The sequence below is a fragment of the Temnothorax longispinosus genome, chromosome 1 (assembly GCF_030848805.1).
Source record: "Temnothorax longispinosus isolate EJ_2023e chromosome 1, Tlon_JGU_v1, whole genome shotgun sequence".
In the NCBI taxonomy this organism is placed as follows: domain Eukaryota; kingdom Metazoa; phylum Arthropoda; class Insecta; order Hymenoptera; family Formicidae; genus Temnothorax; species Temnothorax longispinosus.
Window position 1 is genome coordinate 10,075,786 of NC_092358.1, and position 14,936 is coordinate 10,090,721.

Below are 14,936 nucleotides of genomic sequence, written 5' to 3' on the forward strand. Positions count from 1 at the left end.
AATTTATAAAATACAAAGATGTTTTTATCAATTCCAATTGTGTGGGAAATTTATCCGACACTGATGTAGAATAGTGTAGAAGAATGTAGATTCAAATATAAATTGGACCAAATTCGATCGATCCACACGACGTGACCCTCCCCCTCCTCCTTCTCTTCCTCCTCCTCATGCTCCTCCTCCTCCTTTTCCTCCTTCTTTTCCTCCTCTTCCTCCTCCTCATGTTCTGAAAAAGAAAAACATATAGGCTGGTATTCATATATGGCCATTTTAAAATAAACGATTTCTTTTTTGTCAACCAAGAAACGATATTACCAATGTGGTAATACATCGCTTTTTTCATAGATCGGTGAAAAAGTGATATTACCACAGCGTGGTTTCTTCGTCACTGGATTGCCGATAGTTGATAAAATATCAGTATTGATATAAAATGACATTACTGATTTGCCGTTGTAATAACTGATATGCAAATTATCACATTTTTATGGAACTCGGACAATCCATGGTGGTCATTTATGGTGGTTGAAACGCGAATGACAATTTGAACATTTTTAGTTTTATTTCCAAAAAGAATAAAAAAATCGTGGACATAACACAGAAGAGAACTACAAAAAACGTGCACTGTCAGTATACGCGGGCATAACCATTGCACTCTCATATCTTTCTTAACAAATGAATATCTTAACAAATGAATATAAGAATCCCGAGCATCACGCCCGAAACCACTACTGCTATGATAATAACGGCATTGTTGAAACGCGAATGACAATTTGAACGACGCGTCGCGCGTCGTATGTATAGCGTCGCGGCGCTACTGATGCTATAGCTATCACCGCGCAGGCTCGCTCCACTTACACACACAGAGCTTCTTCTTCTTATATTTGTATTGGCTCCTGCCTCTAATACGAGGTCAATACGGCCAGCATTTGCCTCTGTTCGTGTGTTTTTCACTGTTTGATTACTATACGGTTAAGTGGCGAAGTCTAAAAGGCAATTGCAAGCAGACAGTATCAGTCGCAATACTTTAAAAAATTTTTTCGTTTGGGCGGAACACGTCCGAACACGTTAAAACTTAAAATGTGTCGTTCGTGTCTGCTCACGAAACACGTCCGAACTAACAAAGTGTTACACACACAGAGCGTCTCTGTCTAAAATGGTCTTCCCGTGGAAAGACTATGAGAAGTCTTCGATGTGTGGTACCGGGTATCTATCCGGCTTTGCCCGTCTGTTCATTGGGCGATAGTCTCCGCACGTTCTCCATTGGTCCGCTTTCTTGGAGACCATATGCAGTGGTGCTGTCCACGGGCTCTTTGAGGGCCGGATTATTCCTTCCCGTTGCAATAGGTCGAATTCTATTTTTGCCGCTTTATTAGTTTGTCCAGCGCCAGACGTCTTGGTCGGCAGGCCTCCGGTGGGCTCGAGGTGGTTTTTATATGGTGCACGGTATTGTGCGTGCATTTTGATGTGCCTGTTTGTCGCGTTATTTCGGGAAATTTCTTCAGTATGCGATGGTAGGGTAATTCCTCGTTTATCGCTTTTACTGATATTGCAGGCTGTTCCCTGGTGCGTCCTTTTGCGCATAGGCCTATTTGTCCGTCGACCAGGCATCCTTTCCTGACGTCGGGTAGCAGGTGATAGTATGCCAAGAAATCGGAGCCTATGATAGGTATTGTGACGTCCGCAATGATAAATCTCCACGGAAATTCTCGGCGTAGTCCAAAATCGGGTTGAAGACTTGCACTTCCGTAGGTCGCTATGGTGGATCCGTTAGCTGCGTAGAGTTCGCATTTCTCCTTCCGGCTTCCGTTGCTCCGGTTGTGCGGGTAGACGCTTACATCTGACCTGGTATCTATCAGATACCGTATTTTGGTCTTCCGGTCAGTCAAGAAGAGGCGGCATGGTAGTGGGCTGTCACCTTTGGCCGCCATCAACAACTGCCCTCTGCGTTTTCCGTCTTAGTTTGTTTGTAGGTACACGGTTCCTCGCATTTCCGTGCCTTGTCTTTGAAAATTCGGTGATAGAAGCAGTGCTCCGTTGTGAATCCTCTTGTGTGGCTACGATTTCGGCTGCGACTGCGGCTGCGGTTCCGTTCTCTGCTGTGGGATCGGTCATCTCTCCACCGTTTTTTTCCTTGGAAAATTGTGTCGTCAGGTCTGCTACCTGTTTTGTTAATGCCTGGATCTGCGCTTTCAATGATGTTTTCTCTGTGCTTGCTGGCTCTACTGCCGCGACGATTGCGCGGTCATTGACTTCGTGTATGCGGTCGGCTTGTTCTGCGACCTCCTCTAATCGGTCTCTATTCCCAGGTAGCAAACACTAGTCATTTTGACGTCAAATACTAGTCATGTTTGTACAAATGACGTCAAATGACCAAGTCTTTAAAAATGACATTACACTGACGTCATTCCATAACGTCAATATGACGTAATATTTTGATCCTGCTTCCTGCCTAGACAACACAATGTCAAAAATCAGGATATATGACGCCATTAAGACGTCATAACGCAAGTCATCATAATGACGTCTTTAAGACGTCTTATGTTCCCCCGATTTCTGACATTGTGTTGTCTGGATTATTAGCAAACACATAATTTTAATTTTACTTCTTTTATTTCTCATTAATTGACACCGACAAAATCAAAACACCACATATAAACAGGAAGTTACTACAAAGACTATTGATGATTACTAGGTTGAATTGACAAAACTTTAACTCGATTAATATGTTACGTCCAACCCCCGGATTAGGATATGATTATCTGGGAAGCAAGGAAAGGCTAGCCAGAGGGGTCGGGGGAAGGGAGGACGCAGCTAGATACTTACAAATGTCGCTCGCAGGTACGCGCTCGGAGACGCGTGGCGCGAGCCGAACGCACTTTTATGACTCAGAAAGGGTCAACGTCTGTAAAGTCGTTAGGACGCCTTTCGTGAGCGGTGCGATCGTCGGTCCTTTTTCGAGTCAGAGAATTTAATCCCTTTAACTCAGGATCGGACCTCGTGCAATTTCGAGAGGTGGATGGTAGCGGGTCTTAAGTTATAAATGAATGCAAATTGAAATTAATATTTAATATAAGGTAAACATTTATTACAATAATATAAGCTAGGTGAACAATAAATGAGAATTAGGTAAAATAAAATTGAATACATTTATAAGTGTGAGTGTCGGATGTATGTGTAACTTGTGTGTGTATTTCGCGCGGGTGTTACATAGGTGCGGGGTGATCGGGCAAGATCTTTAAAGAAAAACTTATTTGAAAATGAACATCTTGCCCGCTATTATTATAATCGGAATCAGTAGTGAGATTACATGAAGCGTTGTGTATGTGTGTAGGTGTGTAAATTAATTTAAATCGGAGCTTAAAATTAAAATATATGTAAATTGTGAAGTTAAAACATATGAGAATAAAAAAAAAATTAAAATTTATTCTAAGATCACGATCTCTGGGTCGGCTAGTTCCTCGAGATCGAGGGTCGAGGCGGTCGAAGAGGTTGGAGACGGACTTCGGGAAGAGGAGGGAGAATCGGGAGGTTCTAGGAAGCGGGCTGGATCGGGGTTGACGGGGACCACGCGAGGAGGGACCACGCGAAACGGAGCCACGCGGCAAATAGGGCGATGTTCGACAAATGGGCGAAAAGGCAGGACGACTGGGCGATAGGGCAGGATGTTAGCGGGACGATTCTGGTTAGAACAACCGGGTTCTTCTGTACACGCTGGTAGGGGCGGTGGGATGGCGAGTCGCGGAGGACCGGCGTTGAGCTGTTCCCGTGGGAGTTCGACCTCCCGTCGCGTCCGCTTGTTCTGGCGATTTCTTTGTCGCCTGATTGTGCGGAGATTCGCTCCTTGAGGGGCTAGGACTTTCTGGTCCACTAAAATTATTTACTATTTAGTCGATCTCTCTCGGACCCGGTCGGAAGCGAACAAAAGGAAATTACTAAAAAGGGGGGGGAAGGGGTCAGTGGACAAGCTGGGTCCACGACAACGACGAGACGCCGGGAGCCAAGTCAGGCCTACCACAACGCCAACGACCGCTGGGAACTCGATGCCTACACTAACCGACCCACGAGCATAAGCTCAGGGAGGTCAGTGGACCAGCTGAGTCCACGACAGCGACGAGACGCCGGGAGGTAAGTCCGGCCCACGACAACGCCAACGACCGCTGGGAACCTGCTGCCTACACTGACCGACCCCCAATTATATAATAAGCTTCCGGGGGTCCGACAATCGATAGACCGTTTAAGAAGGGGGGCAATAACGCGAAAAAAAAAGGATCAGGAAAATTCCGGGACTTACTACTTGATGACTTGAATTCGAACGAGTCTCAGTACGCCTTCTCTCAGTAATGGATGTTGGACTCGTCGGTGAGTGAGTTGGGGCGACTGGTCCGTCGGATTTGCTGCACTGACTCTAAACGTGACTCTAAACGTGAGCTTCTCGAAACGAATGAGGTTTAGATTGTAACCGAGCAATGCGGACTTGAACTGAGAAAATTTCTCTGAGCCGGGTCCTGCGACGTCGCGATTTAAATAGGAAAGTTCGAAGGATGGAAGGGGTGGATTTCGTGTGGGATGTGTCTGGTTTTCGTTTAAAGGATTTCTGGTTGGCGGGATGTTTCTAATTATTATTTAAGGAAATTCTTATTGGGCGAGATGTTTCTTGCCCAAGAGGTAGATTTGAGTTTACGCCTATCCTAGGAAGCTAGAGACGGTTATCGATTTTTTCGGTTTTCCATTGGTGAGACCCCTCTTAAGGCCCCACTGTCTTATTGGGGGTGTAACCCATCGGTTCTTTTCAGTGACGCATTTGTTTTTCGGCTATCGCCGATTTCTCTTTTATTAGGGTTCCTTACTTATCTCGCGACCCTGTTTCTACGTTGACAGACGATCCATACTTCTCAATTTTAAGTGCGGTTTTATTGCAAACAGAAACTTCCGCCACGTGCTCTTTAGATTTCTAAAAGCACGTATTAGGTTTCGTTTCTGTTTGTCGGAACATAGCACGGCCAGTTTTGAGTGAGTCGCGCGATATAATACAGATCCCCATCATCCCTCGTCTGAAGTTAAGGCTCCTTTCTGCGCGTCGTGTTGCCGGATTTATAGTTATGGGCCAGACGAGGTTGACGAGAATCTGGTCACCATATCCCCCGTCTGTTAATAATTTATCATCTGAGGGGTTGCTTTTAGTTGCCCAAGCAAATGGGTAGTTTGATCATAAAAAAAGGAATGCGAGGAGATCTAACCTCACCCCGATCGATAACCGTCCGTACTTGGCTTGTTTATTCTAATCTTAGGGCTATCTTAGCCGCATAAGAATTCCCGCGAAAAAGGGATATCGTAGAGTCCGCTGGACGTAACAAATAATTAATTTATAATTAGATTAATAAATGCCGAATAAAACACAACTTATTCTGCGTTCTACAAAAAAATTGGTAAAGTTAATCAATATAAATATAAACATATAGCTGCGCAATTAATACATTTTATTAAAAGATAAACTCTGCAATGTAAATACATGTATAAACTTTGTTAATTGCAATTATGAAATACATAGGAACTTATAAATCCAAATTACAGTAATTTGAATATTTTAGGTAACTTAAAACTCACTATACACATATTGCATTTACATAAACTAAATTGTCAATACACGAAACATGCTCAGAAAATATGTATCCTATGCTATGAAATAAAGTAAATCTTAAAAACAAATACATATTACAAAATAATAATGACAGATATGGATACAATAATATGTATATATATATAATACTGAATTGATAAGGCGTTTTTCTATTAAAAAAAAAAAATTGTTTTAACATCTTACGGAGTTTACACAAAAATGTTTATAGATATAATTTAAAACGCAAAATTAATAAATAATATTAAATTTATCCCAAAATAGAAACTGAAGAAAAATAGTATACATTACGTATATACAACATGACAAAGAATATCAAAAAGATAAGAACTACAAATTGTTATCTTTAATTGTTGTTTTTCTTTTCTTTTTCTTTTATCCTGTCAGAAGCATGCTTTAAAAAAATAGTTTTATAAAGCAATCATTAATTTTTAATAAAAATGTTTAATATAAACTCTGCGATATCATATTAAAAGCCCCGGTCTCCCCTATGTTTCCTTGATTCTTGTTATATTCATTTGTCTCTAAAATTGTTGCTGCCGACAATTGACAAGAAACTGGGCTATTTTTCGGAGGAGACAATAAATTTGAAATTGGTCGTCAAGCTTGGGGAGCTTGGGAGTTTTGGGTCAAGAATACTTTTTTTTTTTTTACGTCAGGAAAACTCTCATGAGTACCCCCGTCCCGGCGGGGTGGGGTGGGCGGTTATGCCGGACTCTTACCGGCTAAAAACCTGACGCGTGGCCCTACCATGGTGTCTCGCAGGTACCTCCCGGGAACTGGTCATTGCATCCGGGAGGCCCTCACCGAACCCTATCCGAGGGCTCCCTACCCGCCCGAGGGGAACCAGAGGAGCGGGCAAATACCCCGACCTCCCCCAGCCCCCCCCCCGAGCCCCCCGCCACGCACGCCCGATGGCGCGCGCACGGGGGATACCTAAGCGGCGACGGGTACCACGATACCCGCCGCCGCGCCCCCTATTACGGGGACAGGGTCGGGGCTCGAGTAACCGCCCTCGAGCCCCGGCCCCCCGCAGGCCGCAGGGGTGGAGGGGTCCTCAGACCCATTCACCACCGAGGCCCGCCTCCTCCGAGGGCCCGGGCCACGAACCTTGGTTCCCAGCCCGAGCCCTCCCGGCGACCCGAGGGAGCGCAAGTGGAGGAAACCCCTTAGGGAATCCCCCCGAGCCCCCCCGGACCGCCGAGCTACTCTCATCTGGAGACAGCCGAGGAAGAGTGACCCCTAGAGGTCGACTCCCCCTCAGCCATCTCCACCTCCGAACAAGCCGTGGCCTGTTTGGAGGATGAGGGAGGAGGAGGAACCACCGTCACAGGCGACCCTCGTTCCCCTTCCCCCCCTGGTGAGCGCAGCCCGCCCCCCCATCAGGTGCCCAGCAGACAACCCCGAGTCCGCACAAAGCGGACATCTCGGGGCCGCCGCAGGACACTCTCTGGCCCGGTGGCCGCTGACGCCACAGCCGTAACAGAGACCGCTGCGGTCCACCGGGGAGGCGCACAGGGCCCCGACGTGACCCACGTCGAGACACCTGTAACACCTGAGGGGGCGGGCTCGGAGCAGCCCCACCTTTGGGCTGCTCCACCCCACCTTTAATCCCTTCCTTATGATCGCGTTTGCGGCGCCCACCGGGCACCGCGCCCACGTCACACCCATTCCCTGAGGGCGACGGACTATCTCCCCGACAGTCACGTCGCCCTCTCTGCAGCCACCGTCCGCGGTGATGGCGGCCCTGATCTCCGCCGTGGTGACGGAGTCATCCAGGCCCACCAAGCGCAGCCCGACGCACTTGGCAGGCCTGGAGACCCGCACCCCGGAACCCTCCAGCGCAGCACTTACCTGCCGCGCCAAAAGGTCCGCCTTCTCTCCCTGTCCATCTCCGGGGACCTCTATCACGAGGCCCCCGGTGACGGCCCGTCTGCAAGATACTCTTGCCACTCCCAGGTCGGCGAGAGAGACCCTCTCTCTCGCCGTCCTGAGGACCTCGGCGTACGACGCCGGCGACCCCGGGACGGTGATCGTCACCGCCGCCGTTTTCGGGGGAGCCGGCATCGCCGCCTTAGCCCTCTTTTTCTTTCTCGCGGGCGGCGGCGCCCGCGACGCGCCCCCAGCCCCCCCGCCAGAATCTCTTCCAGCGGACGAGGGAACAAGAGCCACCGCACCGCCACCTTCCACCCCCCACAGCACCCTCCCCCTCGGCCTCACCACCGAGGAAAGGGATGGTCCGGCGGGAGCCATCCTCTCACCTGAGGGGTCACCCCCCCTCCAGGAAAGGTCCCCTTCCTACCCCTAACGAGGGAGCGTACTTCCCTCGTCAGAGCATCCACTTTCTTTTCGAGAGCCTCTAGGCGCAGGCTTTCCCCCGCCGCCTCGGGCCCCCGATCCCCAAATGCCCCCTTGCCTGGGGCATCGGTGCCCCTACTCTTAACACGAGCAGCCGCTTGCGTCGCGACCCCCCTGGTTTCCTTCACAGGGAAAGAGAAGGGAGGCGTCTGCGTTGACACTTCCCCTCTCTCCACCCCTGACCCTAGGTCGACTTCCATTGAGTCCGGCCCTGGCATCCTGCCATCCTCCCTCTGCATATCCTCCATCTTTTTTATGCGAGCCTGTAACCCGTCATTTTCCTCTTCCATTTCCTTTATTCTCCTCCTTTCCTCCACCAACTTCCTAGCGGCTCCCATCAGTCGGTCGTCGAGGGCACTCACCAACTCATCCACACAGTCAGCATATCCCTCCTTTTCCGCGTCCACCATTAGCCTGTCCTTGCCATCCTCATCTTGCCCCAGTTCCGGGGGGACGAGGTGCTCGTAGAGGAGGTGCTTGACTGTCAACCACGTCCTCCACCGACAACTCCTTGACTCTCTCTTCCAGCAAGCCGGGGAACTTTACGAGTCTCGCACGAGAGCACTTTTCCAAGACTTTCCTCCTAGTCCTACACCCAGCCTCTCGCCATTCCTTCCCCTCCTCGCCGCTTGCCTTCAGCCATCTAATCTTTTCCACCCTAACTACTGGAAGACTAGTGGCTCCTTCCTCCCCCATTCCTTGTACCCCTCCATTCTTGCTTTCCAACTTTCTCTTCTTTATCCCTTCGCCCACCTGAGCTATAGCTGCTTCCGCGGCTGAGCTCGCCCGAAACTCAGCCGTAGTGGTAGAATCCTTCCCGTAGTTAAATGACGACGGGAGGGGAGCCGGGTTACTCCCCTCTCGCCGGTCCCTGAGTGTCCGGTCACTCTGGGGCGGTAACATCTTCTCTTTCTTAGGACCCATCATGTTTTTCTAGGTTGGTTTTATTTTGGAGTGACCTTCTCCTAGGCTGGTTGGCTTCCCGGCTTCACGAGCCCAGTCTGCCCGAGCTCGGGTACCCCGGGCTTGCCATGCCCGTATCGGGGACGCCCCCCAGAAGCCCCGAAGGACCCCCCAAGGCCGCCCCCGACCCCTGGGGGGACGGTTAGGAGAGCAAGCTCTCCTTCACGACTCCGTCCGAGCCGGGCGGACTTTTTATAGAGGCCGCCTACCTCGCGAGTCCCATGGGACTCCCCGGTCTCCGCCAGTCCAGAGACTGACGAAGATTACGGTGCTGCTGTGCTCGGGTACCTCGGGTTCGCAAAACCCGTATCAGGGGTGGCCCGGAAAGCCCTCAGATGGGCCCCCGGAGTCCGCCCCCGACCCCTGAGGGATGGGTCAAAAATACTGCTACCACTAGCTGCAATAAAATTAAAAAAAAAAATTATAAAAGTTTTTTTTATTAGTAAACATCAGAATTAATATTATATTTCAGAATTTCAAATTATATTTTATTTACATATACTTACAATGATTCAGTGGAAACATAGAATTTCTTTTTTGGATGTATATTCTCATCCAAAACATCGAGCGGTATCCTTATCCTTCTGTCGCCCATCCTTCTGTCTCTTTGAAACAGTCTGACAATAAAAGGTCTTAATCTTCTCCACCAGCGGTTTCTACACATAAATTAAATATAATTGTCGAACTTTGTTACCGGCGAGTTGCCGGACTTTTGCTGCCGACGATTTTTGAACTCTGTTGTCAACGGGTTGTCGGACTTTGTTACCGGCGGGTTGCCGGATTGTTGCTGCCGACAATTGTCAGATTTCGTTTCCGGCGGGTTGCCGTACTTTTGCAGTCGACGATTGTCGGACTGTTGTCGGAGGGTGGCAGTGTGGTCTTGTGGTAAAGCGCCAGACTTGTAACCCCGAGGAACCGGGTTCGAGTTCACCTGATCACAGGAATTTTTATATTCCAAACTGCACCCCCCGCACGAGTGGGGCTCGTGCGGAGAAACTGGGCTATTTTTCGGAGGAGACATTAAATTTGAAATGGTCGTCAAGCTTGGGGAGCTTGGGAGTTTTGGGTCAAAAATACTGCTACCACTAGCTGCAATAAAATTAAAAAAATATTATAAAAGTTTTTTTTATTAGTAAACATCAGAATTAATATTATATTTCAGAATTTCAAATTATATTTTATTTACATATACTTACAATGATTCAGTGGAAACATAGAATTTCTTTTTTGGATGTATATCCTCATCCAAAACATCGAGCGGTATCCTCATCCTTCTGTCGCCCATCCTTCTGTCTCTTTGAAACAGTCTGACAATAAAAGGTCTTAATCTTCTCCACCAGCGTTTCTACACATAAATTAATAGTTATTTGTGTAACAAGTGCGGGAAGTTGAGAATTGGACACGAGTGCGGAGTGGACGCACGAGCCGAAGGCGAGTGCGATCACCCGCACGAGTGTCCAATTTCATCCCGCACGTGTTACACACCCTATTTTATATTACAAAGTGCGTGGAAAGTGGCCCATTATTGCGCGCGCGTCATCTGTGCGACGGATGGCCGATTCCATACACGAGTCAAAACAGTGCGGTAATGTTTACATTACCGCACAGTTTCGAAGAAACAGTGCGGTAATGTTACATTACCGCACTGTTTTGACTCGTGTATGGAATTGGCTATTTGTCACACAGATGGCGCGCGCGTAATGGGCCACTTTCCACGCACGTGTGATATAAATATAATTGTCGAACTTTGTTACCGGCGAGTTGCCGGACTTTTGCTGCCGACGATTTTTGAACTCTGTTGTCAACGGGTTGTCGGACTTTGTTACCGGCGGGTTGCCGGATTGTTGCTGCCGACAATTGTCAGATTTCGTTTCCGGCGGGTTGCCGTACTTTTGCAGTCGACGATTGTCGGACTGTTGTCGGAGGGTGGCAGTGTGGTCTTGTGGTAAAGCGCCAGACTTGTAACCCCGAGGAACCGGGTTCGAGTTCACCTGATCACAGGAATTTTTATATTCCAAACTGCACCCCCCGCACCAGTGGGGCTCGTGCGGAGAAACTGGGCTATTTTTCGGAGGAGACATTAAATTTGAAATTGGTCGTCAAGCTTGGGGAGCTTGGGAGTTTTGGGTCAAAAATACTGCTACCACTAGCTGCAATAAAATTAAAAAAATATTATAAAAGTTTTTTTTATTAGTAAACATCAGAATTAATATTATATTTCAGAATTTCAAATTATATTTTATTTACATATACTTACAATGATTCAGTGGAAACATAGAATTTCTTTTTTGGATGTATATTCTCATCCAAAACATCGAGCGGTATCCTCATCCTTCTGTCGCCCATCCTTCTGTCTCTTTGAAACAGTCTGACAATAAAAGGTCTTAATCTTCTCCACCAGCGGTTTCTACACATAAATTAAATATAATTGTCGAACTTTGTTACCGGCGAGTTGCCGGACTTTTGCTGCCGACGATTTTTGAACTTTGTTGTCAACGGGTTGTCGGACTTTGTTACCGGCGGGTTGCCGGATTGTTGCTGCCGACAATTGTCAGATTTCGTTTCCGGCGGGTTGCCGTACTTTTGCAGTCGACGATTGTCGGACTGTTGTCGGAGGGTGGCAGTGTGGTCTTGTGGTAAAGCGCCAGACTTTGTAACCCCGAGGAACCGGGTTCGAGTCCATCTGATCACAGGAATTTTTATATTCCAAATTGCACCCCCCGCACGAGTGGGGCTCGTGCGGAGAAACTGGGCTATTTTTCGGAGGAGACATTAAATTTGAAATTGGTCGTCAAGCTTGGGGAGCTTGGGAGTTTTGGGTCAAGAATACTGCTACCACTAGCTGCAATAAAATTAAAAAAATTGACCAAGTCTATCATGGAGAAAATGGTGCTATTTATAAATGTAACTTCCTGAGAAAAAGATAATAACGTTCCAAGAAAACGTCGCGCAAGTTACGAGGCTGATACCTATTATAGCTATAAATACATCGGACGAGTGTAAAAATAGACGAGTACACGGCAAGGATTCGGAACAGGAACGCGTATCCTGGTGCACGCAGTCGGATGCTCGTCAGAGCGGAGAGCTGTCTACCACCAGATCGAAAGACCGTTTGTTTGCCCTGTCCGATTTTTATTATTCTCGATACGGCGTGGCAGCGGCGCGCGGCGGCGCGTGGCGCGACGGCAGCGTGGTAGCGACGGCGCGCTCACTCGCTCACCGCACCGGTGCGCATAAATATTAATTGATCCTGTTTGTGCAATATTACGTTACACACGCCCGCCCATTTTTTTTCCACGCAATATAAATATACGCGCGTGACGGTGATGATGATGATGAAGCAAACGGATTCTCGACCGCGCGCGAAACCAGTATTCTCACGCGCTGCGCTAGCTCGCTCGCTCGCTCATTCTTCCATTCCGTCGTTCTAAAAATAGCACATCCGCACGCGCGAAAGCATGGCCAGTTTTCCGCTCGTAACGAATGGATTCCTTCGTCGCGGCACACAAAACATCGCCGCGAATTCACGTAGAAAATTCCCTTTATTTACTTCGACACAATTCGTTCCGACGGCAAATGAAATTTTTAGTTTTGAGATGTCAATTTTGCACTGTTCCATGGACACTTGTAATAGCACTTATAAAATGGTCTTCCCGTGGAAAGACTGTGAGAAGTCTTCGATATGTGGTACCGGGTATCTATCCGGCTTTGCCCGTCTGTTCATTGGGCGATAGTCTCCGCACGTTCTCCATTGGTCCGCTTTCTTGGAGACCATATGCAGTGGTGCTGTCCACGGGCTCTTTGAGGGCTGGATTATTCCTTCCCGTTGCAATAGGTCGAATTATATTTTTGCCGCTTTATTAGTTTGTCCGATGCCAGACGTCTTGGTCGGCAGGCCTCCGGTGGGCCCGAAGTGGTTTTTATATAGTGCACGGTATTGTGCGTGCATTTTGATGTGCCTGTTTGTCGCGTTATTTCGGGAAATTCCTTCAGTATGCGATGGTAGGGTAATTCCTCGTTTATCGCTTTTACTGATATTGCAGGCTGTTCCCTGGTGCGTCCTTTTGCGCATAGGCCTATTTGTCCGTCGACCAGGCATCCTTTCCTGACGTCGGGTAGCAGGTGATAGTATGCCAAGAAATCGGAGCCTATGATAAGTATTGTGACGTCCGCAATGATAAATCTCCACGGAAATTCTCGGCGTAGTCCAAAATCGGGTTGAAGACTTGCACTTCCGTAGGTCGCTATGGTGGATCCGTTAGCTGCGTAGAGTTCGCATTTCTCCTTCCGGCTTCCGTTGCTCCGGTTGTGCGGGTAGACGCTTACATCTGACCTGGTATCTATCAGATACCGTATTTTGGTCTTTCGGTCAGTCAAGAAGAGACGGCATGGTAGTGGGCTGTCACCGTTGGCCGCCATCAACAACTGCCTTCTGCGTTTTCCGTCTTAGTTTGTTTGTAGGTACACGGTTCCTCGCATTTCCGTGCCTTGTCTTTGAAAATTCGGTGATAGAAGCAGTGCTCCGTTGTGAATCCTCTTGTGTGGCTACGATTTCGGCTGCGACTGCGGCTGCGGTTCCGTTCTCTGCTGTGGGATCGGTCATCTCTCCACCGTTTTTTTCCTTGGAAAATTGTGTCGTCAGGTCTGTTACCTGTTTTGTTAATGCCTGGATCTGCGCTTCCAATGATGTTTTCTCTGTGCTTGCTGGCTCTACTGCCGCGACGATTGCGCGGTCATTGACTTCGTGTATGCGGTCGGCTTGTTCTGCGACCTCCTCTAATCGGTCTCTATTGCGTGTCGCAAGGATGACCTGCATCTGAGCTGGCAATCTTCCGAGCCAGAGTGTACGGAGTAGGCTATTTGGCACTGCGGTGCCTCCCAGGCCTTGCAGGTAGCGCAGAAATTGTGATGGCTTCCTGTTGCCGAGTTCCTCGTGCTCCAATAATTGTCGCGTCAGTTTCTCCGTTCTTCAGTCCTACGTTGGGGTCACCAGTTGTAGCGCTATGGCTACTTATTCGCTCGCTATCGTTTGCTCGCTCGTGGATGGTAGGAGGCGCAGTGTCATATTTATCACACAGATGCGAGCAGATACCTAAGCAAAAATAAAGAAGTTATTTACGCGGAATGGATAGAGAGAAAAGTAAAAAGTGAAACGTTTCACGTGATCGATTTTTAGAAGGAGGATCTAGAAATTAACTTTAACTTTAAATCTGCACAAACATTCGTAAAAGATGCACTAATTATTTACAAAAGATTAATCTCCGCAATCAAGAATGAAGAGGCGATGCTCAGCGTTAACGGATTAATCCAGCTATCCTGCAAAGTTTTGAGAAAATTGATACAAACTAGCTTTTGGAGTTTATCTATAGTACTTTTACTTTGCACGTGGACGCAATTCGGGCTTCAAACCTCAAATTACTTAACAGGTTCCCTTAAATACATGTACCTCAATTAATGTAAGCGCATCTTAAGATAAACGTCTTATTGAGAGCTTTAATCTGTATGTCTGAGAGGGATTGCACAGCACATCTAAACAATTAAAATTACGGTAAGGATTACGACATGAGAGTCACTGCTATTATATTAACTTTGCGATTGCGAAATTTAATTTGCAACGGAACCGCTATCTAATAAAATTCCAGCATGATGAGAAATCGACGAATAAGACTGCAATGTCATTACTTCAGCTGTCCCGATCGACTCACGAGCCGCTTTCTCTGTTTTTGTTTTCTCAGAAAGTTTGTTAGATTTCGAGGGAAAATGAAGCAGGAAATTGTGTTTATCTCCGTACTTCTTACGCGGGCTCTTTTGCTGCCGACAATTGTCGGACTTTTTGCTGTCGACAATTGTCGAACTTTGTTACCGGCGAGTTGCCGGATTTTTGCTGCCGACGATTTTTGAACTTTGTTGTCAACGGATTGTCGGACTTTGTTACCGGCGGGTTGCCGGATTGTTGCTGCCGACAATTGTCAGATTTTGTTTC

The 14,936-nt window shown here is 47.7% G+C and overlaps 2 protein-coding genes across 3 annotated transcripts in view; one reads left to right on the forward strand and one right to left on the reverse strand.

Moving 5' to 3' along the window:
* LOC139824707 (isovaleryl-CoA dehydrogenase, mitochondrial-like) overlaps positions 1-14,936 on the forward strand; it is a 76,369-nt gene that overhangs the window by 40,493 nt on the left and 20,940 nt on the right. The gene's annotated exons all lie outside the window — the stretch shown is intronic.
* On the reverse strand, positions 1,350-1,925 carry LOC139817667 (uncharacterized). Its single transcript, XM_071785919.1, has one exon. It carries the CDS (start codon positions 1,923-1,925, stop codon positions 1,350-1,352), a length of 576 nt encoding a protein of 191 aa, XP_071642020.1.

Coding starts and splice junctions, on each gene's coding strand:
- LOC139817667 (XM_071785919.1), bottom strand. CDS start 1,925: ATGGCGGCCAAAGGTGACAGCCCACTACCATGCCGCCTCTTCTTGACT.